The sequence below is a fragment of the Spermophilus citellus genome (genome assembly GCF_964194105.1).
Source record: "Spermophilus citellus genome assembly, chromosome: 13".
In the NCBI taxonomy this organism is placed as follows: domain Eukaryota; kingdom Metazoa; phylum Chordata; class Mammalia; order Rodentia; family Sciuridae; genus Spermophilus; species Spermophilus citellus.
This window is the reverse complement of record NC_138193.1, coordinates 56,640,809-56,666,866: the sequence shown is the minus strand read 5'-3', so window position 1 is coordinate 56,666,866 and position 26,058 is coordinate 56,640,809. Positions and strand designations below refer to the sequence as shown.

Here is a 26,058-nt window from a genome sequence, read left to right as displayed (position 1 = left end):
AAATTCCACTCTTCCCTTCTCTCCTTATTCAGCACAAATTAGTCCAGATTGGACTGGACTAGATTAACATAATATTCCTTGCTTGTACAATCACATCAAAATGGATGTGCCCTTCAACAGATGAATGGATAAAGAAAATGTACATACACACAACGGAGTATTACTCGGCCATAAAGATGACAAATCTTTATGGATGAATCAGTCCCTTGATAAGCACCTCTAACTCCTCCTCTGTGTCTCTCCACTGTCCTCACCTCACAGAGCCCCGCCCTTGGTTAAACTCTGCGACCTCAGTCCTGGATAGTACCTGGGCAGCTGACCCCTGCACTAAAAAGACTCCCTTTCAAATGACATCTTACCCTTGTGAGGCAGTTGTCCTTCCTGGGATCATTTCCTACCTGCCGGTCTCTCCTCAAACGCCCACCACACCCCCTCTCCCCACCCTCAGCCAGGGAAGTCGCTCTAATGGCATGAGAATGCCTGCAACCCACCAGTGCTCCTCCTCCTCCCACTACCCCACCTGAGGCAGCTGAGGCCACCTCCCTATGGGACCTTCGCTGGCCACTCTTCCCATGGCCTCCTGTCACTCTCCCTGGGCTGCCCGATTTCTCTTCTGTGTATTCACCTGTTTGCAGGGTTAGCTTCTGCGTCTCCTTACTGACATGGCCGCTAGCAGACCTCAAGCAGTCTTACATGCATATTTTATTAAACATTGTTCATTGTCCCTTTCTCCTCCCTGCAAAAATTAACAGTAGGCCTGCAATCTGAGCCACGCTCACCTGTTTGAAAAAGGTATTTACTGGAAAAAAAAAAGAAAACATGACTTGGAATAAGCAAATAAAACAAAATAGAATCAATATGTCAGCTGTGTTCCTCCCTCCTGCCTACTCTCCCTAATGGAACAGGCAGCCCCTCATAATGCAAACCACAAAACCCTTCAAGGGAGAACACTGGAAGCAGCCTGTGCAGGAGGCAAGGATCAGATCCCCCAGCTTCTGACTTCATCCCCCGAATGTCACTTGCCTCTTAGGCAACTCCCCCACATCCTCCCATAGAGTCCTGCTAGGACTCCACTATGCTTCTGCTCCCTCTTTGAGATTAAAGGAAACACCAGCCCTGCTTGCCTGCAAATGGGAGAGCCTTGTTGACATTGAAAAGACAAGCAAACCACCAAAACAGAGAAGGGATGCCATTTAAGCATATGAAAAGATGCTGGGCTCCGCTGATCATTAGAGAAACACAAATTGAAACCATGCTGAGACACTACTTTATTAAAAATTTTTTAAAAACTAACAAAATCAAGGGTAGAGTAACTAAAGCTCTTCTATGTTGCTGGAGGAATGCAAAATGGCACAGTCATTGTGAAAACAGTTTGGCAGTTGCTTATAACGTTAAGCACACGCCACACTCCACTGCCATCCCACTCCTGGGTATTTTACCCAAAAAAAGCTTAAATCTTACATTCACACAAAAACCTGTATGTGCCAATGCATACAATGGCTTTATTCATAATCACCCCAAACTGGGAACAACCCAAATGTCCTTTCCTGGGTGAACAGCTAAACAAACTGTAGTACATCCATGTAAAGGCATGCTACTCAGCAATCAAAATAAACTATTAATATTTGTAACAACATGGATGAACCTCAAAAACATTACCCAACATGGAAAAAGTCTAATGCAAAGGGCTGCACTGTATGATCCGATTCACATGGCATTCGGCAGAACTAAAGGCAAATCCAGGTGGGTGGCTGCCAGGGCCTGTGAGTCACTACAAAGGGACATGAGGAAACTTTTTCAATCTGGATTGTAATAGCAGTTACATGACTATTTCTATTTGCAAAATTTACAGAACTATACATCTAAGGGACATAGATTTTACCATATGAATATGTCAATAAGCTTGATTTATTTTAGTATTTTTTTAGTTGTTGATGGACTGATGGACCTTTATTTTATTCATTCATATGCAGTGCTGAGAATCAAACTCAGTGTCTCACACACATTAGGCAAGTGCTCTACCACTGAGCCACAATCCCAGCCCAATAAGCTTGATTCTTTAAAAATGCAGGTAAACAGATTTAAAAGCAACCTTCTGTATAATACAGAGGGGAACTCAGGAATAAACAAGACCAGTAACATAGCATCACAACAAATCATCTTCTAAGAACTGGTATCTGCATAATAATGTGGTACCTTGCCTAGCAGCCCAGGTTGGCTTCAAGGTGCCCTCTTGCTGCCTGCCATATGGGAGCTGGGCAGTCATCCATCTCATCCCTGCCTTGAACAGGGCACAAAGAACTTCACTCCAAATCCACAGCCACCGAGGCCCTGATTGGAAGAATCAAAATGACTGGCATCTGAAAGGCCAACCCCACCCTTCATCCTTATCCAAATGCCTCCCAACACCATCCTACAGGTACGGCAGCAAAAAAAAAAAAAAAAATTACTAAGGCCATGATGACTATTTTGTGGGTGTTACAAAGTGGGAATAGAAACCTTCCCTCTCAAAATCAGACTCACTTTAAAAGAATGTTTTTGCAGATAAAAGGTTATGAAGGACCTGAGAAGCACTAAGATAGTTACAGACGGGCATGTGGACTTGCTCTGCAAACAGAATCCCCACTTTCTTGGTCCTACTCCTCATTTCCCAGCAAACTTGCTCTTTTGACGGATGCCTCCACCCATTCTTAACATCCTGAGGATCCCAACTCACAGTAGAAACTGAAGCTATAAACTGAAGCTATAGATCTGTTTGACAACATTGTCGACTTAATTAAGTACTGCTTGTTGGGTGTCCCAGTTGCAGAATCTAGGATTTTTATCTCATTATTATACATCAACTTAATAGATTTATCCTTTGACAATATTCTCTAGCTGTTTTCATTTTGTGTTTGAAGTTGACTAATGTTTAGCATCCTGGCTCAAGATGAAAATCTTCCATTTTAATAAAACAGTAGCAGTACAAAACAGTAGATATTTTTAATTATGGAAAAATAAGAAAATCTACAAAATTAAAGAACATGCTCTGATAAACCCGAAGGACTCATCACTTAGTGTCTTCGTGGTAGGCTGCAGTTTGCCCGGGAGATCTAGGCTGTGTACCCTGTTCCAATGTAATTATGAATAGCTCTTCCTTTCACCCTACAGAGTGTACCAGTTTAGGTAGATTTTGCTTGGCTTCTCTCAACCATACTCATCCCTCCATACAAAAGATCATTTTGAGATAAATCCTAGACATCCTATCATTTCATAATATGACATATATTTATAATATATTTTAAGAAGAGATTTTAATTCTTTGATGGCCTGTTCAACTTGATATGCCTTCAATTTGAAACTAAACATAATAAATAGAAGCTTCAACATCATGCTAAGTGAAGTTAGCCAAGCCCCAAAAAACAAATGCCGAATGTTTTCTCTGATATAAGGAGATTGATTCATAGTGGGGTATGGAGGGGGAGCATGGGAAGAATAGAGGAACTCTAGATAGGGCAGAGGGGTGGGAGGGGAAGGGAGGGGGCAGGGGGTTAGCAATGATGGTGGAATGTTATGGACATCATTATCCAAAGTACATGTATGAAGACGTGAATTGGTGTGAACATACTTTATATACAACCAGAGATATGAAAAATTGTGCTGTATTTGTGTAATAGGAATTGTCATGCATTCCGCTATCAAAAAATAAAATTGTTATAGATTGTAAAATAAAATAAAAAGAAGCTTCAAAAATAATAATAATAAATAAAAAAAATAATAAATTGAAGCTAAAGCTTCTCCCTTGGTGTGGGGCAGGAATTGTTTTATGCTTGAACCTATTTGATTTATAAACTAGGGTGCCTGCATTGCCTTGAAAATTAAAAAATTGGGCATAGGGAAAAAAGAAAAATAATAATCTATTTTATAAAACAGCCTAGAACACTAAGAGTAAAGCTATTTAGCAGGATTCTAAAAATTCTTTTGTCTTGATTATCATAGCTAAACCTGAAAAATTAGACAACTGGAAATGGAAATGTGGAAATGACAGTATTTTCTTATAAATTCTTGTAACTCCATATTTACTGGACAAAGAGTTTTTGACACCCTTCCTTCTCATCCAGGTGAAAATCTCCGTTGTGAGGACCCACTCTGCTAGCTCATTTATTTTCTGATAGCTTCTTATTTTTGGGAACCCTGAAAAATGATCTCCTATAACACTTGAGTAATAACCGCATCCCCTTCCTAAAAGTATTAAACTTTTTACCTCATTTTTATTCTAATTCCTTTTAGACTATTATTCAGATCTTCTAATTTGCCCCTTATATTTTTCTGAAGTTTCTGATAAGAAATAACCATATTTGTCAGAACTATATGTAAACTAAAGTCAATAATCTTGAGTGAGGTAGAAGAATTTTTCAGCGTCTCTGGACTATTCTAGATGGAAGGTACTGAGACTGAATTCATAGGTACTACAGCTATGTGAGGGCATTTTTATGGCAAAGACAAGCAACTTCACCAGGGCTTGAATTTAAATTACCCCCCCCCACCGGCTTTAAAATTCAAGATGGTAGGCCTGTCCCACCGTATCCTTATGCTTCTATCCCTGCATGGACTCCCTTACATGGATCAAAAGGGAATAAAAACATAAACCCATAATGGCAAAACAAAAGTGGGTTACAACCAAAGGAAGAGACTTTAACAAGTTTCTGGGAGACAAAACGCAGATGGAGCACTGGTGATTAATGTCCGAAGGAGAAAGAAGCCACAGTCCAGATTTCTGGCAGAGGAGGCTGGAGCAAGAAAAGCCCATCTGTAGGGCACAGCCTGGACTCGGAGATGAGATGCTCAGTACTACGGAAAGCAGGGATCGAAAATTAGAGGCTGAACACAAATTACAGACCCTGCCCAACCTCCAACCGGCACACAGAGCAGCCCACGGCCCAGCACTGAGCTGTCATTGACCTCTACCTCCAAATAGCCTGCATATACTGCTTTTTCTCAATTCACCAACTTCAGTCACAGGATGGGTCTCAGGCCAACCACACACAATGCAGGGGAGACCCAGGGCAGCTGCAATGGTGTGGTGTCCCCACAAAAGAGAGTCTTTCTCAGGAGCTGCCTAGGGGACCTGAGAAAACAGAATCCATTTGAATTTCACCTTTTGAACACTTTCCACTTAGTGGCCCAAGGTGTATTAAGTAAGTACAATCCTGCTACTTACTTCACAGTGAACAATATCAACCCAGTCAGGTGACGCTTCAAGAATTTTCAGCTCTTACAAATTCCTTATGGACAAATCAGAGAGACCAATTATGAGTATGGAACAGAATGAATATTTTATCCCCTTTGATAATGCAGAGCTGGAGGGAAGGAGGAAGAAGCGGTGGTAAGAGCCTCATCTTGCAGAGGAGAGTCCAGTCACACATCAACATCGGATGGAGTGGGACATTCAGTTTTAATTAATCTATTGTCTGGAGTTGCAGGGATGACCAGGAGAAGGGCAGTTTTGGAGTGGGGGGTTTGCAGACGTGTTGCAAATAAGCTACATCCTTGATTTTCATGGCAGAGTCACTAGACGATGACAGAAGACAATCAGAAACAGTAGTATATATGCATACTTTTTTCAAACGAGCGGTAACTACAGCAAAATGAAAAAACACAACTACAGTGGTTTGTCTGGGAGAGGGGATTTGGGGTGGGGCAGGAATTGTTTTCTGCTAGAACCTATTTGATTTAAGAACTAGGGTACCTGCATTGCCTTGAAAATTAAAAATTTGGACATAGGAAAAAAAGAAAAATAACAGTCTATTTTATAAAATGGGAGAAAGGAAGTCTCACACAGCACAAGCAGGGATGGTAAGCTGGAGTCTGTATAACTATGGTAACAGATGTAGCTAATTTAGGACAGAAAAGAGGGTGTTGGAAAGAGCTAAGAGTACGTGGTGTTAAGAGGGAAGGAGAATAAATTCTAAATAAAGGGATGCTGAGATAATCAGTATGGATGCTCTGCCATCTGACACAGTAAAGAGGAAAGAACTGAGCCCGCCCTCATTTTTCCTGTGTCTTTTCACTGTAGATTTTTTTTAAGTAAGATCCTGATGGGAACTCCATGCCAAATAAAGCAAGCAAACACAGTGAAATTCATACCCAACAAAATGACACAGGTGGAACATCACGTCCATTGTTTAAAAAATCCTGTCTTCATCGAGTCCCCATGCAATTCAAAGTTCAATAGCTTCATTTGTTCAAGAAGAGTAATTTATCAATGACATTCAAATGCACTTGTATGGATTTTCCCTTCGAGAAAATGATTCACAACTGAGCACAAAGACTTAAGTACTTTCAAAATGCCACAGAAATTTACCAAAGGAATATAAAAATAGGAACAAATCTGCATTGCTTCTGGTTACCAGGAAGCTGCCCACCCTGTGGCAGGAACTGTGGGGGATCGGCAGCTCTGCACCATGGTTCCTCCCGTCCAGGAACACGGCATTCTATTTCTTGAGTAAACATTGTTAGTTCATGTTTTCTGTGAAAAATTGCCCATTTCATCCAGAGCTTCACATGTTAGGATTCTATAATGCTGTATTCACATGATTTTAAAAATATTTTATCATCTTTGTTCCATATGTTGTTTCCAGATTTATGGAATTTTTTTTTCCTAGTCTTGCTAAAGTCTGTCTATTTTACTGGCTTTCTAAGAGAACTTGCTAGACAAAAGAGGGGAGACCACCTGAGGAGGAGGAATGGGCTGTGGACCACCCAGGAACTGAGGCGGGATAGGTGAAGGGAGTCCTTCTGAAGGCTGAAGTGGTTCTACCTTCCCAGGGGGTGGATGGAGTGTGAAGGAGGAAGAGGGAAGGCTGTTGGGGCTACATTCTGAGGGTAGAGGGATGATGAGCTCAGCTATGGATGGAGGGAGGTCAGGCTAGAAGCATGGAGGAGAGGGAAGGTACTCCAAGTAATCCAGATTGCAGCCAAAAGCTGTGTGGCTGAATGAAATGGAGCCCTAACCAAACTAACCCAGGCAGAATGGAAGGGCAGCCTTGTTGACATGGGAACGAAAGTCCAGCTGGGTCTCATGGAAGCTACTAGAACTGAAATCAATTTAAGGAGCCATGCAGATGCCTCTCTAGATCATCCATCAAGTGGAATGGAGAAAAGACCCATGATGTCTCTCTTTCTTGAGATTTTACTTTTCAGAAACACACAAGTTTCCAATGCATCTGACACTTCTTGCCATGCTTTCCTCTTGTAAACCTGAATTCTATTTCGAGTACTCCAGGTTCATGTTTAAATGACAGTGCCTTAACAAAAGAAAGAAAAATTGTGCTGCATTTTTCCTCCTGTTACCTGAAAACATAATGGGTATACATATATTAAATATATCCTTACAAATGTCCGGGTCATGTTTACCAGCTGGAATTCTTTTACTTAATGTGTGGGTAATTTTGCATTGTGATATTTAATCAAGACATATGAGTAGAAGGTTGTTGATTTAAGACAAGTTTGAGATTCACTAAAATTAATTGTTGTACGTTTGTCCTTCTGGTGGCTGTGGAAGCTTCATATTTTCTTTGGACATCATTAGATGTCTTAGCCCTTGAAGTACAACTTTAATGCTATATGAATTTTGCCATTTTGCTAACATTGGTATGCTTCGTGCATCCACCATTCCACTGGAATTATTTATTTCATTCATATTAATTTTTGTTACAAATCTAACTGATGGAGGAGCTTCTGGGTATTTAGGTCCACATTCTACTTTCAGGCTATATATTCTGTTTTCATAATTTGTCCTTGGTGGCCCAATAATCATGCCTGTCCTACTTGTAAGTGTCATATCTTCATCATCTTCAAGTCCCCAACTAACCATGCCATCACCTACTCCTTTTTGTCCTTCTTCAAGTTCTTCCAACAAGCGAAAATTACGAGGAACTTTAACTCCTGTGGAGACCGCCATCTTCTCCTGCAGCCCCCCATGATGTCTCTCATGTCTTTTTTTTTAGGGGGAGTGGGTGGTTGGTGGGGTTTGAACCTGAGTCTCAGCATGCTAGGTAAGTGCTCTACTGCTAAGTTACATACCCAGTCCTTTTTTATTTTTGAGACAGAGTCCCACTAAGTTTCCCAGGCATGACTTGCAATTCTCTGCCTCATCCTCCTAAGTGGCTAAGATTATAGGCACACTCCATGCCCAGCTCTGTGGGGCTGGGGGGTCTTCTCATCCCAACTCCTCTCTTCTTTATGCATGGCCTAATGTGACCACTGAGATTCCAAGTCCTCATAGGCCCACTTCAGGTCCAAATAACTGCATTAATAAGGAGATGGGGTGAGGGTGTCATATAACTCTTGGAGCTGTCAGAGAGAGAAACCAGAGGGATTTGCTACCTGACCTGATAAAATTTTCCCAGTCCCTATGAGGCGGGGCAAGGGCAGATCATAGATATCAAATGGAACTTGAAATTTGCTTTGGGAACCACCTCCTAAATGCCCTGGCCTCTAGATCCTTTTCTGGTAAAGCCCTGTGTCAGATCAAATATGTTAGGGATATTTACTGCTGGGCCAAACAGTATTTATTATGCACTTCTATTTCTTTATTTTTAGCTGCATTTATCAGGTGATCAGAATTGTCCTTGTTGAAGTTGAGTTCTAGTTCCATGTTCCTGGGAGTTCTCTCAGTATGTCAACATTGGGGGTCCACCACTCAAGATGGAAGTGCTGATTCTCACCCCATCAATCATACAACAGCCCATCCAGCCCTGTAGCACCGAGTTTAGGACTACTCTAGAATTCAACCAGGGCATACCTGCCCCTTCTCAGGAGGGACCCTTGTGGAACCCTGGGCTGGCTGATGTTGGTTGGCACTATCTGTACCATATCTTCAATAGAATCCTAAAAGAATCTAGGCTCAAGGTTTGTACTCTCTATTCTCTAAAACTAAAATAGATCTGGTTATCTGTTTTTGTCTTATCAGAGGAAAGGGAGCCAGGTATGGTGGCACATACCTGTAATCCCAGCAGCTCTAGAGGTTGAGGCAGGAGGATCACAAGTTCAAAGGCAGCCTCAGCAACTTAGCAAGGCCCTATGCAACTTAATGAGACACTGTCTCGAAATAAAATATAAAAATGGCTGGTGGGGCTGGGGTTGTGGCTCAGTGGTAAAGCACTCACCTAGTATGGGTGAGGCAGTAGGTTCGATCCTCAGCACCACATAAAGATACATAAATAAAGGTATTGTGTCCACCTATAACTAAAAAATGTTTTTTGAAAAAATAGCTGGGGATGTGGCTCAGTGGTTAAGGGCATCTAGGTTCAATCCCTGGTACCAGAAAAAATAAAAAGGCGTGGGGCCTGTAAGCATTAAAGTAAATGCTTAGGCCCTTGCTACCATCTTTAAACCATCTCCATCCTTGTGATTATGATTATGACTTTGTTACCTCCAGCCCAGATCCCCCTCTCAGGCTCTGCCCAGACCTACACATTGACCTCTCCACTAGCCATTCCCACCTGAGACGCATCTTACCTAAAACTGACCACTGTCTTCCACAAACCACTTTCTCCTTGGCCATGCTGATTACCCAACAATCAGACAAAGCAAGTCTAAAACTACCAGCAAAGCAGGGTCCCAAATACTCTTGGCATGAACTGTATATTCTGAAGCATCAGAACAATCATGAAGCTATTATAGTCATAATATTGAGCAAGACACAAATGATACAGTTGCAATCTTTATAAGAGAACCAAGTCTGATCTATTTTGTTTAGAAATGCAAATTTAGATTATAAAACTATAAATGAAGGAAAGTCAATGAACAGCATAAAAGAAAGATAATCCATTAACTGCAAGAAAAAGGTGTGTCCAGAGGGTGCACTGGGCTCTGGGAGCTGGCAACGTCCCATTTCTTAACTTGCTTGGTGGTTACCCACACATTTGCTTTATAAGGCTTCCTTAAGCAGTACCTTTGTCTCTACATGTGCATTATGTTTTATACTTTTTAAATTTTTTAATAAAGTGGTTATTGGAAGGGGCAAAAAAAATCTAAAACTTTTCTAGACTTTCTTAAACTTACTGTCAACATCAATAAAATAAGTGTATCTTCCATGATACAGAACACTGGAAGACAAAGAACAGTATGTAGAGTTTTCAGGTGAAAAAGATTCTGAGGAACAATTATGTGCCCTACATAAGGACAACCTACAGAAGTTCTTTTTCAGGAAATAGCAAAAGAACAAATCACATTTTCTGAGAAAAAACCCAACCAACCAAGAAACAAGTAAAAATAAAGATTGCATATAAGAAAAAGATTATGCATGGTCACTTACATGACTCAGTCTATAAATAACAACTGTTAATATGGCTATCAAACAAATGTCACAAATAATTCTGTAAAACAATAGCATGCATTATCTTTCCTTTAAAAAAATGCTTCTTAACTAAAGATATTTTTAAGGTAAGAAGTGGGATTGGGGGAACTGAAAGCCTTCCTCCCCCACTATTAACTACTTACTTTAGTAGGGTACATTTTTCACTTGTAATAATCAAGGTTGACACATTATTACCAAGGTCCATGTTTTATTCAGATTTTCTCAATTTTTACCTAGTGTCTTTTATTTTTTGTTTCAGGATCATTTGGTTATCTCATTGGATTTAGATGCTATGTCTCCATAACCTCCTTTAAGTCATGAGAGTTTTGCAGACTCATTTTTTTTGTCACTGTGACAGCTTTGAGAATTACTTTTTGGACATTTTTGGGGACTGCCTTTCAGTGAAATTTGTCTGATGTTGTTCTCATAATTGGATTGGGTTGTGTGCCTTTTGGAGGAAGACCACATTGGCAAAGTGACATTCTCATCATACATTTGTCATTCCATGGATTTGTATTATGAACATGACATTACTCTTAAGTAAACTTGATAATTTGCTGAAGTAGTGTTTGTCAGTTTTTTTTTTTTCATTTGTAAAAATTACTTTTTCTCTTTTACATACTCTAAAGAAGTTACCATGTTCTTTAGAGAATTTGTGCTTCACTAACTCGAGGGTGGCTTGTATGTACATACATCCTTTGGAATTCTACCTGGGAAATTTATCTATTCTCTCATTTATTTATTAAATAATTTATATCAGTATGGAAAAAAAAAGAAGAGGGATTGGGGAAAACAGGTAAGAAATTAAAATATATCCATTCTCTCATTTGGGGGAGAATTAATAGATATGATGGGTTTTTTTTTTAATGTCAATGAAGAGTACTTAAGAAAACTTCTCTTTTATCTCAAGAACAAGGAAATCTTAGACTACACTTAAGTTTAAAAAAGGTGGTGGGAAGGTGAAGAAAAAGCCTGGAATTTTTTTTTTAAACACAAAATTTAAGATAAAATATATCAGGTGTAATCAATGTGAACTTGTTTAAAAATAGTCAGGGGCTGGGGTTGTAGCCCAGTGGTAGAGCATGTACCTAGCACACACAAGGCCCTGTGTTCTATCCCAAGCACCACACACATATTCACCACCATCCCCCCCCCCGCAAAAAAATTAAAAAGACAAATATCAATGGGCTTGGGGTTGTGGCTCAGTGGTAGAGTGCTTGCCTAGCATGTGTGAAGCAATGGGCTCAATTCTCAGCACCACATATAAATAAATAAATAAAGGTCCATCAATAACTACTAAAAATTTTTTTTAAAGACAAATATCAAAATGACATGGAAGAAATTTAATTTTTAAAAAATGACTATCATGCCAGGGAAATGAAAATTTTAAAAAGAAAGCAGGATCTCAGTTTTATCATCAGTAAAAATTAAAACAAAACAAAACATACAATGAAACAAGGATATTTGAAATAAAGATTTATTCCATAATGGAGCTTCAAGAGTTACAAGTGATTGTGTCAAATTGGATGATCAACCACCACTGTTTGTCTGGCACTGTCCTGGTTTAAGAACTAAAATTCCGGGCTGGGGATATAGCTGAGTTGGTAGAGTGCTTGCCTCACTTGCACAAGGCCCTGGGTTCAATCCCCAGCACCACTGAAATTCCCCATCCAGGAAACCCACCAGGCCTGGACAATCAGGGCCCTAAGTAATCAAGCATCCAAGATATCTGATTGTGTGTGGGTGTGGGTGTGGGTGTGGGTGTGTATCTGTATCTGTGGGCTCCACAACAAGATTCAACCAACTTCAGATTAAAAATATTTGGTGAAAAAAAAAGAAACTGCATCTCTACCATCTGATCAAACTATCCCACCTCTGGGTATAGGTATCCAAAGGAAATAATGTCTATGTATTGAAGAGACACCTGCATGACTATGTTGTTGCACAGTTCACAACAGCTAAGATATGAAATTAGCCAAGGTCCCCACCAAAAGATGAATGGATAAAGAAAATGTGGTACATGTATACAATGAAATATATATATATATATATATATATATATATATATATACATATATATATAATTTATTTATATATATTTATATACACACATATCTCATATATACATAATAGAATATTGTTCAGCCATAAAAAGAATTATATCACTTGCAGCAGAATGGGGGGAACTAGAGGAAGCTTACATTGTGAAATAAGTCAGACATGCAAAGATAAATACCATATGGTCTCTTGTAGATTTAAGGAAAAAAGTTAATTAGAATGTATAACAGTGTTTTTTAGAAGGGTAGAAAATTGGGGATTGAGGAACATTGGATAATGGATACCCAAATAGAGTTAGATAGAACAAGTTTATATACAGTATGATTATACTACTGGTGTGACTCAGCATCATTTACAGCCAGAGGAAGGAGAAGTTATGTTCCATTTGTATACAATGCATTCTAATGCCATGTATGACTAGTTAGAATAAAAATAAAATTATATAAAACAAAAAAAATAAAAAATAAATGTGTATATTCACAGGGACCAGTTCAAAACACCTATGCTTTACAATTTTTTTTCTAAAACGTCAAAATAAATGCATCTATCAAACTTTAAAGTGTCAAACCAATAGAGGATTCCAACATGGTGGCGGGCGCAGAGAGATCAAGTCCCTGACCTCTTCAGCTGTGCAGGCATAGGGAGTCGTAAACAACCTAAATCTGTTTGCTCAGGATCATTAGGCAATGCTGAGCAGACGTGGATCTTGGTGAACAGTCTGGGCCTCTCAGAACACACACTGAGCCCGGATCGGCTGAATTCAAGCTCCCGTTCGCCTGCTTCCCGCAGACAAACAGCTGTGACTCAGCACTAATCCATCCGGCTGAAACAACTGGTCAACCCTTCTGATCCTATGGAGGTAAATGCCAACCGAGCCTTCATAGGTAGTGGCCACAGGTTTGAAACGGGGCTTGGGAGAGACAGTAAGGACCCACCCGTTGCATTGGTCGCCCGGCAAAGGGAAACGAACTGTCGCTATTTGCAAGAGACACCACCATGGCAGAAAACTGACGTCATCAGACTGCGGCGGAGGAGATAACTTCATTGAAACCTGCGGCTACAGGTGTATAATTCCCTAGCCTTCCCTCTCCACACATGGGGGAAACCTTAAGGGCCCCTCCCAGCTCTCCCGTAAGGGCCCCTCCCAGCTCTCCCGTGAGCGCGATAGCCAGCCCGAGGGAATCAGAGGTGGCGCGGGACCCGAGGCGCGGAACTACGGCTCCCAGCAGGGCTGACAGCTGAGGTCTCTTGCACCAGCTACCGGAGGCGTGGCTACCGAAGGGCAAGTAAAATTCGCTGAGGATTCTCAGCCCCAAGCTCTACAAACTTAGGGTCTGAGGGAATGGCAAACTGGAAGAGTGTGCCCAGTCCTTCATGAAAACAGGGCTCCCGGGAGCAGCAGACCTGGCGTGTAGCCAGTATTGTGGTGAGCGGCACCCGTGAGAGGGGCCTGGCTAGAGGAAAAGTGGGAAGTGACTAGACACAAGAGAAGGCCCTAGGCACTCAGGATTGGAGACTCGCCCACTCTGGGAGGAGGAGCTACTGCACAGTGATTGGTTCCCGTGTATTGACAGGAGAAACTTGGCCTGGTGAGCACAGCGCCACCTACTGGAAGAGAAGTTAATCAAACTCTAAGACTGCATTTATTAGTTTTTTTTTTCTTTTTTTCTTTTCTCTTTTTTTTTGATTTGGGTTTTTCTTTCATTTTCATTTTTCTTGTTTTTTTAAATTTTTTTTACAATTTTTTTAAATTTTTTCTTCTAATTTTAATTTTAATTTTTTTATTATTTTTTTAAAACTTTTTTCTTTTTTTATTTCCTATTTTTTTCTTCTTTTGTCTTTTCATTTCTTTTCAATTATCTTATCCCCCCTTCCTTGAATTCTACCTGCTTACTCTCATTCTCTTTAGTGACTTCTTCCCTTCCCTTCTAATACCTTTCCTCCCAAGCATCAAATGAATTTATAGGAGTAAACAGTAACTCAGCAGTCAAACAGAACAAGAAGTAACATGAGCAGCTTCAAAAAACAAGGAAGAAAAGGAGTACAAACAATGCAGGACAGCCTAAATATTCAGGAGGACCTAGAGTCATCAGAAAAATGGTCATATAAAGAACTCAAGGAACACCTTAGACAGATGGAATGGAACCTTAAAGAGGATACAAGACAGCAAATTCAAGCAGCGAAAGAACACATTGAGAATGAATTACATAAACAGATAAAAGAAGAAGTTAAGCATCTTTATCAGGAGATAGAGATTATAAAAAATAATCAAACAATAATTCTAGAAATGAAGGAAACGATAAACCAAATTAAAAACTCAATTGAGAGTATCACTAACAGAGTGGAGCAAGTAGAAGCCAGAACGTCAGATAATGAAGACAAAATATATCATCTTGAAAAGAGTCTAGCCAACTCAGAAAGGCTGGTAAAAAAATCACGAGAAAAACATCCAAGAGTTATGGGATAACATAAAAAAACCAAACTTACGAGTCATTGGGATAGAAGAAGGTACAGAGATTCAAACCAAGGGAATGAGTAACCTGGTGAATGAAATAATTACAGAAAACTTTCCAGAAATAAAAAAGGAAACAGATATACAAATTGAAGATGCATACAGGACACCGAGCACACAAAATCACAGTAGACCAACGCCAAGACACATTGTTATGAAGATATCCAATATAGAGAACAAAGAGAAAATATTAAAAGCTACAAGAGAAAGGAGACAGATTACATTCAGGGGTAAACCAATAAGGTTAACAACAGATTTTTCATCACAGACACTGAAAGCAAGAAGGTCATGGAACAATGTATTTCAAACACTGAAAGACAATGGATGACAACCAAGAATTCTGTATCCAGCAAAATTAAGCTTCAGGTATGACAACGAAATAAAAATTTTTCATGATAAACAAAAGTTAAAAGAATTTGCAGCCAGAAAACCAGCATTGCAAAGCATTTTGAGCAAAACACTACACAAGAAAGAAATGAAAAACAATAACCAAAACCATCAGTAGGAAGTGCCTCAGTAAAGACAGAGGGCGAGGGGAAAGATAATCATGGAGAAACAAACTAAATTTTTTTTAAAAAAGGATAAATAATCAAACATGGATGGAAGTACAAACCATATCTCAATAGTAACTCTGAATGTTAATGGCTTAAACTCTCCAATAAAGCGACATAGGCTGGTATCATAGATGAAAAAAACAAATCCAACAATATGCTGCCTCCAGGAGACACATCTGAATGGAAAAGACATACACAGGCTGAAGGTGAAAGGATGGGGAAAAATATACCACGCACACGGTCCTCGTAAGCAAGCAGGGGTGGCCATCCTCATATCGAATAAAATCGACTTCAAGACTAAGTTAATCAAAAGGGATAAAGAAGGACATTATATACTGTTAAAAGGAACCATTCACCAACAAGACATAACAATTATCAATATTTATGCACCAAATAATGGTGCTGCGACATTCATAAAACAAATTCTCCTCAAGTTCAAGAATCAAATAGACCACAACACAATAATTATGGGTGACTTCAACACACCTCTCTCACCATTGGACAGATCCTCCAAACAAAAGTTGAATAAAGAAACTATAGAACTCAATATCACAATCAATAACCTAGACTTAACTGACATATATAGAATATATCAACCATCATCAAGTGGATACACTTTTTTCTCAGCAGCACATGGATCCTTCTTAAAAATAGACCATATATTATGCCATAGGGCAACCCTCAGTAAATATAAAGGGGTGGAGATAATACCATGCATTTTATCTGATCATAATGGAATGAAACTGGAAATCAATGATAAAAGAAGAAAGGAAAAATCCTACATCACATGGAAAATGAACAATATGTTACTGAATGATCAATGGGTTACAGAAGACATAAAGGAGGAAATCAAAAAATTCTTAGAGATAAATGAAAATACAGACACAACATATCGGAATCTATGGGACACAATGAAAGCAGTTTTAAGAGGAAAATTCATCGCCTGGAGGTCATTCCTCAAAAAGAGAAAAAACCAACAAATAAATGAGCTCACACTTCATCTCAAAGCCCTAGAAAAGGAAGAGCAAAACAACAGCAAATGTAGCAGAAGGCAAGAAATAATTAAAATCAGAGCGGAAATCAATGAAATTGAAACAAAAGAAACTATTGAAAAAATTAACAAAACTAAAAGTTGGTTCTTCGAAAAAATAAATAAGATCGACAGACCTTTAGCCATGCTAACAAAGAGAAGAAGAGAGAGAACTCAAATTACTAACATACAGGATGAAAAAGGCAATATCACAACAGATGCTACAGAAATACAGAAGACAATTAGAAATTATTTTGAAAACCTATATTCCAATAAAATAGAAGATAGTGAAGACATCGATAAATTTCTTAAGTCATATGATTTGCCCAGACTGAGTCAGGAGGATACACACAATTTGAACAGACCAATATCAATGGATGAAATTGAAGAAGCCATCAAAAGACTACCAACCAAGAAAAGCCCAGGACCGGATGGGTATACAGCGGAGTTTTACAAAACCTTTAAAGAAGAATTAATACCAATACTTTTCAAGTTATTTCAGGAAATAGAAAAAGAGGGAGCTCTTCCAAATTCATTCTATGAGGCCAACATCACCCTGATTCCGAAACCAGACAAAGACACCTCAAAGAAAGAAAACTACAGACCAATATCTCTAATGAACCTAGATGCAAAAATCCTCAATAAAATTCTGGAGAATCGAATACAAAAACACATCAAAAAAATTGTGCACCATGATCAAGTAGGATTCATCCCTGGGATGCAAGGATGTTTCAATATACGGAAATCAATAAATGTTATTCACCACATCAATAGACTTAAAGATAAGAACCATATGATCATCTCGATAGACGCAGAGAAAGCATTCGACAAAGTACAGCATCCCTTTATGTTCAAAACATTAGAAAAACTAGGGATAACAGGAACTTACCTTGACATTGTAAAAGCTATCTATGCTAAGCCTCAGGCTAGCATCATTCTGAATGGACAAAAGTTGAAGGCATTCCCTCTAAAATCTGGAACAAGACAGGGATGCCCTCTATCAAAACTTCTATTCAATATAGTTCTCGAAACACTGGCCAGAGCAATTAGACAGACGAAAGAAATTAAAGGCATAAAAATAGGAAAAGAAGAACTTAAATTATCACTATTTGCAGATGACATGATTTTATACCTAGAAGACCCAAAAGGGTCTACAAAGAAACTACTAGAACTAATAAATGAATTCAGCAAAGTAGCAGGATATAAAATCAACACACATAAATCAAAGGCATTTCTGTATATCAGCGACAAAACATCTGAAACGGAAATGAGGAAAAACACTCCATTCACAATATCCTCAAAAAAAATAAAATACTTGGGAATCAACCTAACAAAAGAGGTGAAAGATTTATACAATGAAAACTACAGAACCCTAAAGAGAGAAGTAGAAGAAGATCTTAGAAGATGGAAAAATATACCCTGTTCATGGATAGGCAGAACTAACATCATCAAAATGGCGATATTACCAAAAGTTCTCTATAGTTTTAATGCAATGCCAATCAAAATCCCAACGGCATTTCTTTTTTTTTTTTAAAGAGAGAGTGAGAGAGAGAATTTTTTAATATTTATTTTTTAGTTATTGGCTGACATAACATCTTTGTTTGTATGTGGTGCTGAGGATTGAACCCGGGCCGCACGCATGCCAGGCGAGCGCGCTACCGCTTGAGCCACATCCCCAGCCCTCAACGGCATTTCTTGTAGAAATAGATAAAGCAATCATGAAATTCATATGGAAAAATAAAAGACCCAGAATAGCAAAAGCAATTCTAAACAGGAAGTGTGAATCAGGCGGTATAGCGATACCAGATTTCAAACTATATTACAGAGCAATAGTGACAAAAACAGCATGGTATTGGTACCAAAACAGGTGGGTGGACCAATGGTATAGAATAGAGGACACAGAGACTAATCCACAAAGTTACAACTATCTTATATTTGATAAAGGGGCTAAAAGCATGCAATGGAGGAAGGATAGCATCTTCAACAAATGGTGTTGGGAAAACTGGAAATCCATATGCAACAAAATGAAACTGAATCCCTTTCTCTCGCCATGCACAAAAGTTAACTCAAAATGTATCAAGGAGCTTGATATCAAATCAGAGACTCTGCGTCTGATAGAAGAAAAAGTTGACTCCAATCTACATATTGTGGGGTCGGGCTCCAAATTCCTTAATAGGACACCCATAGCACAAGAGTTAATAACAAGAATCAACAAATGGGACTTACTCAAACTAAAAAGTTTTTTCTCAGCAAAAGAAACAATAAGAGAGGTAAATAGGGAGCCTACATCCTGGGAACAAATCTTTACTCCACACACTTCAGATAGAGCCCTAATATCCAGAGTATACAAAGAACTCAAAAAATTAGACAATAAGAAAACAAATAACCCAATCAACAAATGGGCCAAGGACCTGAACAGACACTTCTCAGAGGAGGATATACAATCAATCAACAAGTACATGAAAAAATGCTCTCCATCTCTAGCAGTCAGAGAAATGCAAATCAAAACCACCCTAAGATACCATTTCACTCCAGTAAGATTGGCAGCCACTATGAAGTCAAACAACAACAAGTGCTGGCAAGAATGTGGAGAAAAGGGTACACTTGTACATTGCTGGTGGGACTGCAAATTGGTGCGGCCAATTTGGAAAGCAGTTTGGAGATTCCTGGGAAAGCTGGGAATGGAACTACCATTTGACCCTGCTATTGCCCTTCTTGGACTATTCCCTGAAGACCTTAAAAGAGCATGCTACAGGGATACTGCCACATCGATGTTCATAGCAGCACAATTCACAATAGCTAGACTGTGGAACCAACCCAGATGCCCTTCAATAGATGAATGGATAAAAAAAATGTGGCATCTATACACAATGGAGTACTATGCAGCAATAAAAAATGACAAAATCACAGAATTTGCAGGGAAATGGATGGCACTAGAGCAGATTATGCTTAGTGAAGCTAGCCAATTCCTAAAAAACAAATACCAAATGTCTTCTTTGATATAATGAGAGCAACTATGAACACAGCAGGGAGGAAGAGCAGGAAGAAAAGATTAACATTAAACAGAGACATGAGATGGGAGGGAAAGGGAGAGAAAAGGGAAATTGCATGGAAATGAAGGGAGACCCTCATTGCTATACAAAATTACATATAAGAGGTTGTGAGGGGAATGGGAAAATAAACAAGGAGAGAAATGAATTACAGTAGATGGGGTAGAGAGAGAAGATGGGAGGGGAAGGTGGGGATAGTAGGGGATAGGAAAGGTAGCAGAATACAACAATTACTAATAGGGCATTATGTAAAATTGTGGATGTGTAACCGACGTGATTCTGCAATGTGCATTTTGGGTAAAATTGGGGGTTCATAACCCACTTCAATCTAATGTATGAAATATGATATGTCAAGAGCTTTGTAATATTGTGAACAACCAATAAAAAAAATTAGAGAAAAAAAGTGTCAAACCAATAAAAACTGATTTACTGCAACAGATAATATTGCATTATAATATTATAATATATTGCTGAGACTAAAACACCATTTGGGGTTTAATAGTAGAAAGGTATAGCCTCAGGTTTTGGTTGCTACAAATCATCAGTTTTTAAATTTTGACGTCAATAATACTAGTGCAAGTAATGTTCCCAAGCATGGTGTGCCAAACAACACTAACATCCTCAAAACCAGGTTTGCTACCTGAAGACAATCGGATCATTTAAAATTCTGTGATCCCGCCATCTTCTGAAATGCCTACATAAATGAACTGTCACTTCATACGAATAAAAACAGTCTATGCTCCAGGTGTCTCATGTGTAATAAGTTACCAATCCTCATAAATCCACCATGAAATCAATATCATATGTTTATCCCCATGTTATCACAAGAGGAAACAGAAGAACAGAGGAGTCAAGCAACTTGCTAAAACTCTCGAAGCTGATGAAGTAGGAAAACACAGATTTGAAGTCAGGCAATCTGGCTCCATTTCACCATTATGTCAAACTGCCTATTGGGGCACTGGATCTATGTTAAATGGAGAGCTAACCCAATGATTGCTAAAGCCAACAGCAGCCACCTTTTCATTGCATTTTTACTCCGACACCTGCAGCTCATAAATTGCTGCAACTTGGTCCAAAAGAAGGTGGAACTGGCATGAGATCTTCATTCTTTGCCAACATAGCAGTGGTCACCAGGAGTTGTTCTTTTGAACTTGGCAAGCCCATACCCTGTGCAGACTAACCTCTCTCCAATATTCAAACTCCCCTGCCTTCCTTGGAGCTGTGACCCAACCCATGAAGCCTGCCCCTTGCTCAAATGGAATAACCCAGAGGCTAACATAGGCCCCAGCACCTGATTTGCCATTAACATGAGCCAGAACACAATTATTATCTTAGATTAAAATTAATAACTATATCCAATGATAAAGAATACAGATTCCTCAAAATACAAATATTCTTAGAACACCAGGGCTCTGAGAGATCTGTGGTGTGATATTTTTAGCTCAGATTGAGGGACATTGCCAGAAAACAAGTGTTTTGAGCTGGGTGTGGTAGCACACACCTATAATCCCAGCAGCTTCTCGAGTTTAAGGCCAGACTCAGTAACTTAGGGAGGCATCAGCAACTTAGTGAGTGAGACCCTGTCTCGAAATATTAAAAGGACTGGGGTGTAGCTCAATGATAGAGTGCTTGCTAGCATGCCCAGGACCCTCAATTTGATCCTCAGTACTAGGAGTGGGAAAATATATATATATGCATGAGACTCTCCTGTGTCTGATAAGGAGATGACTGAAGACATCATCCCAAACACTGCAGTATTTTTGAGCAAAGTTCCTTTCTGATCTCAGAATCAAGAATTGTGCTTCTCTTAAGAAGTTTTTGTGTTTTTCTATTCTGGACATGTGATTTTTGTTTTCCCTGAACAGTTCTTAGCACAACTTGTGATTACACATTCATTTGTGAGATTTATTGCTGAATATCCATTTCTTGCCTTTGTCTTTAAGTGCCATCAAGGCAGAGACCATGTCTATCTGTCTCATCCCTTTTTCCCCCCCTAGTGCTTCTCTCAGAATCTGGAACTTAGTAAGTTCTCATGGAATGTGTGTTGAGGGAACGAGATAATACATAAATAAAACATATGCACTATGGGCTGGTCAATTACCTTTTTGCATGAGCTGCTAACAAGGTTTAGAGCGGGATTTGCTTCCTGCCCTAGTCAGTGTCTCTACCTTGAGTTTCCTTTTTTCTTCTCTTTCTAAATTAGGCAGCCTTATTATAATTTATGAATCCCTGTAAACTGTCTTAAAACCCTTGTGGAACAAGGCAGGAGATAAATATATTTTCTAAAGTCTTTTATATATATATTTAAAACCTCAACACTAAATCCTCTGCCAACAAACACATTTGATCATCAGTAAACCTTAAGAATAGCTGAGGTTTGCTAACTCCAGCACTGTACTAGTGCAAATTCAAAGCAAATTCCAATCAGAGCCCAGAAACCAAAGGTGTTATTTTGGTTCAGACACACTTGAGTACTGTAGATGGAACAAGCACATTTCTAATAGGGCTAGGCAATTTGGTGGACAAGAAAGAACATAGGGCTGACTTCAAAATCTTTATGGATTTGTGGTCAAAGAACGATTTATCTTTTGTGGGTCCTCAAAGTGCTTGATGCCACACTCAAATGAAAAAGTTTGCTTTTACTTGTTCCCCTATGTGCTGGAAGAAGGGGATTGGACAAGATCCTGGTTCATAGGCATTGAGAAAAATCTATTCTGTCTGCAGAAGGAAGGTAGAACATTAGTAAAACTATTAAATGCTCTAATCACCTTTTGAAATCTTTGACATATTATATGTAAATGAGAGGTGTTACTTGCAAGCCTAAAATTTCATAGTTACCTGGTTATATTCATTTAAAGTCCCTTCACTTCAAATGTTGGCTAGCTATTTCGTTGTTAAAATGAAACATGATTTTTAAATCCCATTAGTGCAAACACCCTTTTCACTGAACTTGGCAAGCCCATACCCTGTGCAGACTCAAGAATTCCAACTGTGAAAAGAGCTGAGCCCATGTACCCTCTCCAGTTCCTTTGCTCTAAACCAATCCTTCCTTAGGGGTTAGTCAGAACCGTCTGCCTAGGAAACTGAGGTTTGATTTCTATTATTTATAAGACTCACTTGAGTCAGTTGAATTTTAGATGACAAACTGCCAGAAGAGGGAAGAGTGGGCGTAAAAAAACAGATGGGTTATAATTGTGTGTCATAGATTAATGACAATTTTTAAAGAATTTGATAGGGTGTGGGCTGGGCCTTTTTTTTTTTTTTTTTTTTTTTTTTTTTTTTGGTGGGGGACAGAGATTAGGGATGAGAAAAGGAAGAGCCAGGCAAGACAATAGGCCAGACTCCAGCGCCTGATCAGCATCCTAAAGCAGTGTGCCCCTCCCGCCCTTCCCCCCAGCACCAGGTAGGCTGTGGTCGCATTTCAAAACAATCCTACATGGCTCCCTCCTGCCAGCTGGACAGAGGGTGGCCTCCTCCCAGGCTGCAGGAGGAGAGGAGACACCGAAGAGAGGGGAGAGAAGATGGAAGCCCAAGATGAAGTGACTGGCAACACCTCCTTAGGGACAGTGGCCTTTTCTCCCTCCCAAGTGGTGGAGTCACATAAAAATCCAAACCCACCAGGCCGCTCACGTGCCAATCGCCCCAATCCAAATGCAGACAGCTGCAGGCACGGCACCTGCTCGGCGCACCCCTGCTGCGGAGCGCCAGGCCCCTGGGAAGCCAGGAGCCAGCACTGCTCCCCCGGAGGGCGGCGGCCGGCTGAGCCGTTCAGGAAGGGAGGGGGCGGGAAGGGAGGGAAAAGAGGGACGGGCCGCCAGGCGAGGTGGACCCAGGCAGGAAAACAGCCTCACCCGTCAGGCCCGGCTTTACGCTCCATCCACATGTGGGAACCGCTGCTTGCAACCCCGATCTCTAAAGAGCTCAATATTACACCGTCACCAGAAACCTATAGGCGTAAAACATGCAACCTCGACCAGGGCTGCATCGCCACAGCGCACCCCAACAGAGGCTCACCTAGCTGGACCAGCCAGCTCCTGCACTGTGGCAGGATGCTTAGGGGTCCCAGATGCTGTTAAACCGAGCTCCACCAAGGCGAGCCCACCGTACCCCTTCCCAAGCGGGTCTTACCGTCTGCACAGCATCATATGCATCTCCGGTCTGCCACTGTGGGTTGGTCTGTGTTTTTCTGTGGGATTTTTTTGGATGCGCTTCATAAATCCTTGCAGCTACTCTGCAGAGCAGTGTTTTCCACCCATCCTGCAGCCCCTGCTTATCAGAGCAGCAGGGAATCCCACCAGCCCGGCAACTTCTCCGCGCGCGTTGGTGCCAATTAAGAGCACCAGAGCTGCCACTCCTTGACAAAAGGCTCTGCTTCCCGCGCGCGTCCCTCACTGCCCTGCGGTCAGAATTAAATCCATTTCCCGCAGGAGGCTGGGAGGAAATGAGAGCTCTCGGCTGTGCAAGCTGACAAAAGGCCGCCTTGCCGTGCTCACAGCGCCCCCTCCAGCGGGCCTCTGCAGGCCCGACCCAGGCCGCGGTGCTGCAGTGTACCCGCCCGCGCCCGCAGTGCCACCGCCCGCTGCCGCAGACCCCGCGGCTCTGGCTCTGCCCACGTCTACTGTGCTCAGCACCACTCACTGTCCCAGACAGTACAGCGCCCGCAAGAGGACCTTGTTACTGGGAAGAAAATTGAAGCAGCGGCTCCATTAGGGATGTCTCCTCCCTAGATTTAAAAAAAAAAAAAAAAAAAAAAAAAGTCTTACCCATGCTTGGAGTTGTTTTTCTGGTTGGTTTGTTGGTTTTCTGGTCCGGCGAGGGGGAGGGAAGCATCCTGCCTTTGGAAGATAACTCTATTAGTGATGTTAATAGCAACTGGTTGACTGAATTCCAAATCAAAATTTCCCTTATTCTGACTCCATTTTCAAGTAGGACAAAATTTTTGTTGGCACCGCCCCTCCTTCCTCCCAGACTTTGGGTCCAGCTCCAAATCTCACTAGGCATTCTCCTTCACCCCTTCCCCTCCCCACTCTCCCATGTCAGAGGAAACAGGTATGTAGTGAGTGGAGAACTAAATGGGGACCCAGACACTTGGTTGCAGTCTCTAACCTGCCTTTAGCCAGCTCTGTGGCCTTGATGAAGCCACTTACCTCTCAGGGTCTGTTTGTCTTCTACAACGAAGTTGACACAGTAAGCTATGGCCTGGATGGTTTCTCGTTCTGTCTGACTGTGTTTCTGAAGGTTTGGCCCTCAGAGAGTAGGGATGACAAGGGGAAGCTTGGGACTGTACACCCCCACAATTGCCATGCATTCCACAAAGCTCACCTAAATCAACACTTAGTGCTTTTTAAAATGTGGTTGGAAAAAAATGTTCAGCTTCCAGAAAAGCCTTTGACCACTGATCCCAAACCATGCTACAGCCCCTCTGCTCATTCTAGGTTCTGGAGGCCAAAGCTCTCAGATTCCTCCACAAAATCACTGGACCATACCATAATGGAATGCAGAATCTCTGCAGGTGGGCCCAGGAATCAGCATTTTTAACAAGTACCCCACAGTGATTCTGTTGCAGGATACCATTTAAGAATTGCCACTCTGTGCCAGCCACTACTGATTTAGAAAAGAGAAAATGTCCATCACAGCAACCTTAAAGCAGTTGTCAAGGATTCCATTCCAGATGCCAGGATAACTTCTTTCTTGGTCCTGCAGCCTCCTTCTCCTCCCCAAGCCTCCCAGAAGCACAGTTCTCAAACCCTCTCCTCGCTGTCCTGTTCAAACCTGAACTACAAAGCACAGCCACACAAGGTGAGCTCTCATCCCTCTTCCCACCCTGCAGGACAGAAGGTCTGCTGGCCCAGGAACCCTGGAAGTGACATGTTTATTGAGACACTCCTGGTGGCTGTGATTAGATCTGGGAAGCCAGGAACCCCTTCTCCAGAGAATGGAAATCACAGGTAAAGTGGACTGTATTCCTAGAGAATGCCAAAAGGGAACAAAGAAATTTTATTTAGTCCAAAACAGCAGGTTTCATGAATCCTCCCAAGTCATCTCTATCAAAAAATTAGTTTCGTAGTGTTAATTTTCTCAAACTAATCACAGCAAATTCTTGTTGACTCCTGGCACTATTCCAAAGGCTTTGCATTTATTCTTACTTTAATCTTCAAAAGAACTCTATGAGGGTGGTGGTAATATTATCCTCATTTTACAGATAAAGAAACTAAGGCACAAAGAGGTTAGGTAATTTGTTTGAGGCTGCACCTCTGATAGATGGTAGATGGCTGAGCCAGGATTCAAATTCAAGCAGAGGGACTCCAGAGGTTATGGGCCCTAACTACAATGCTGCTTGGCCTCTTAGAAGGGACCAGAGACTTTTAAAAACAGAACTGGTACAAGACACTGGCAAGGTGGATACACTCTCCTTTTCCCAAAGAAGCGATTCTGCTTCTCTACGTAGCACAGGATTTTTTAAAAAAGAAAATACGTTCTGCTTCTCCCAGACTTGATCTGAATATGAGAGA

General features: G+C 40.6%; 2 protein-coding genes across 2 annotated transcripts in view; both read right to left on the bottom strand.

Annotated features, from left to right (window-relative positions):
- The window catches only part of ADD2 (adducin 2), a 126,485-nt gene extending 102,615 nt beyond the window's left edge, over positions 1-23,870 (bottom strand). The window contains exon 1 of the mRNA XM_081264954.1: positions 23,675-23,870. The gene's annotated coding sequence lies outside the window, so the exon portion shown is untranslated. The remainder of the gene's footprint in view (positions 1-23,674) is intronic.
- LOC308632618 (ubiquitin-conjugating enzyme E2 variant 2-like) lies at positions 7,170-7,951 on the bottom strand. Its single transcript, XM_081264862.1, has one exon. It carries the CDS (start codon positions 7,940-7,942, stop codon positions 7,505-7,507), a length of 438 nt encoding a protein of 145 aa, XP_081120988.1. The 5' UTR covers positions 7,943-7,951; the 3' UTR covers positions 7,170-7,504.
- Positions 23,871-26,058: the final 2,188 nt, after the last annotated feature.

Excerpts from the sequence above, each read along its gene's own strand:
- LOC308632618 (XM_081264862.1), bottom strand. The coding sequence starts at position 7,942 with ATGGCGGTCTCCACAGGAGTTAAAGTTCCTCGTAATTTTCGCTTGTTG.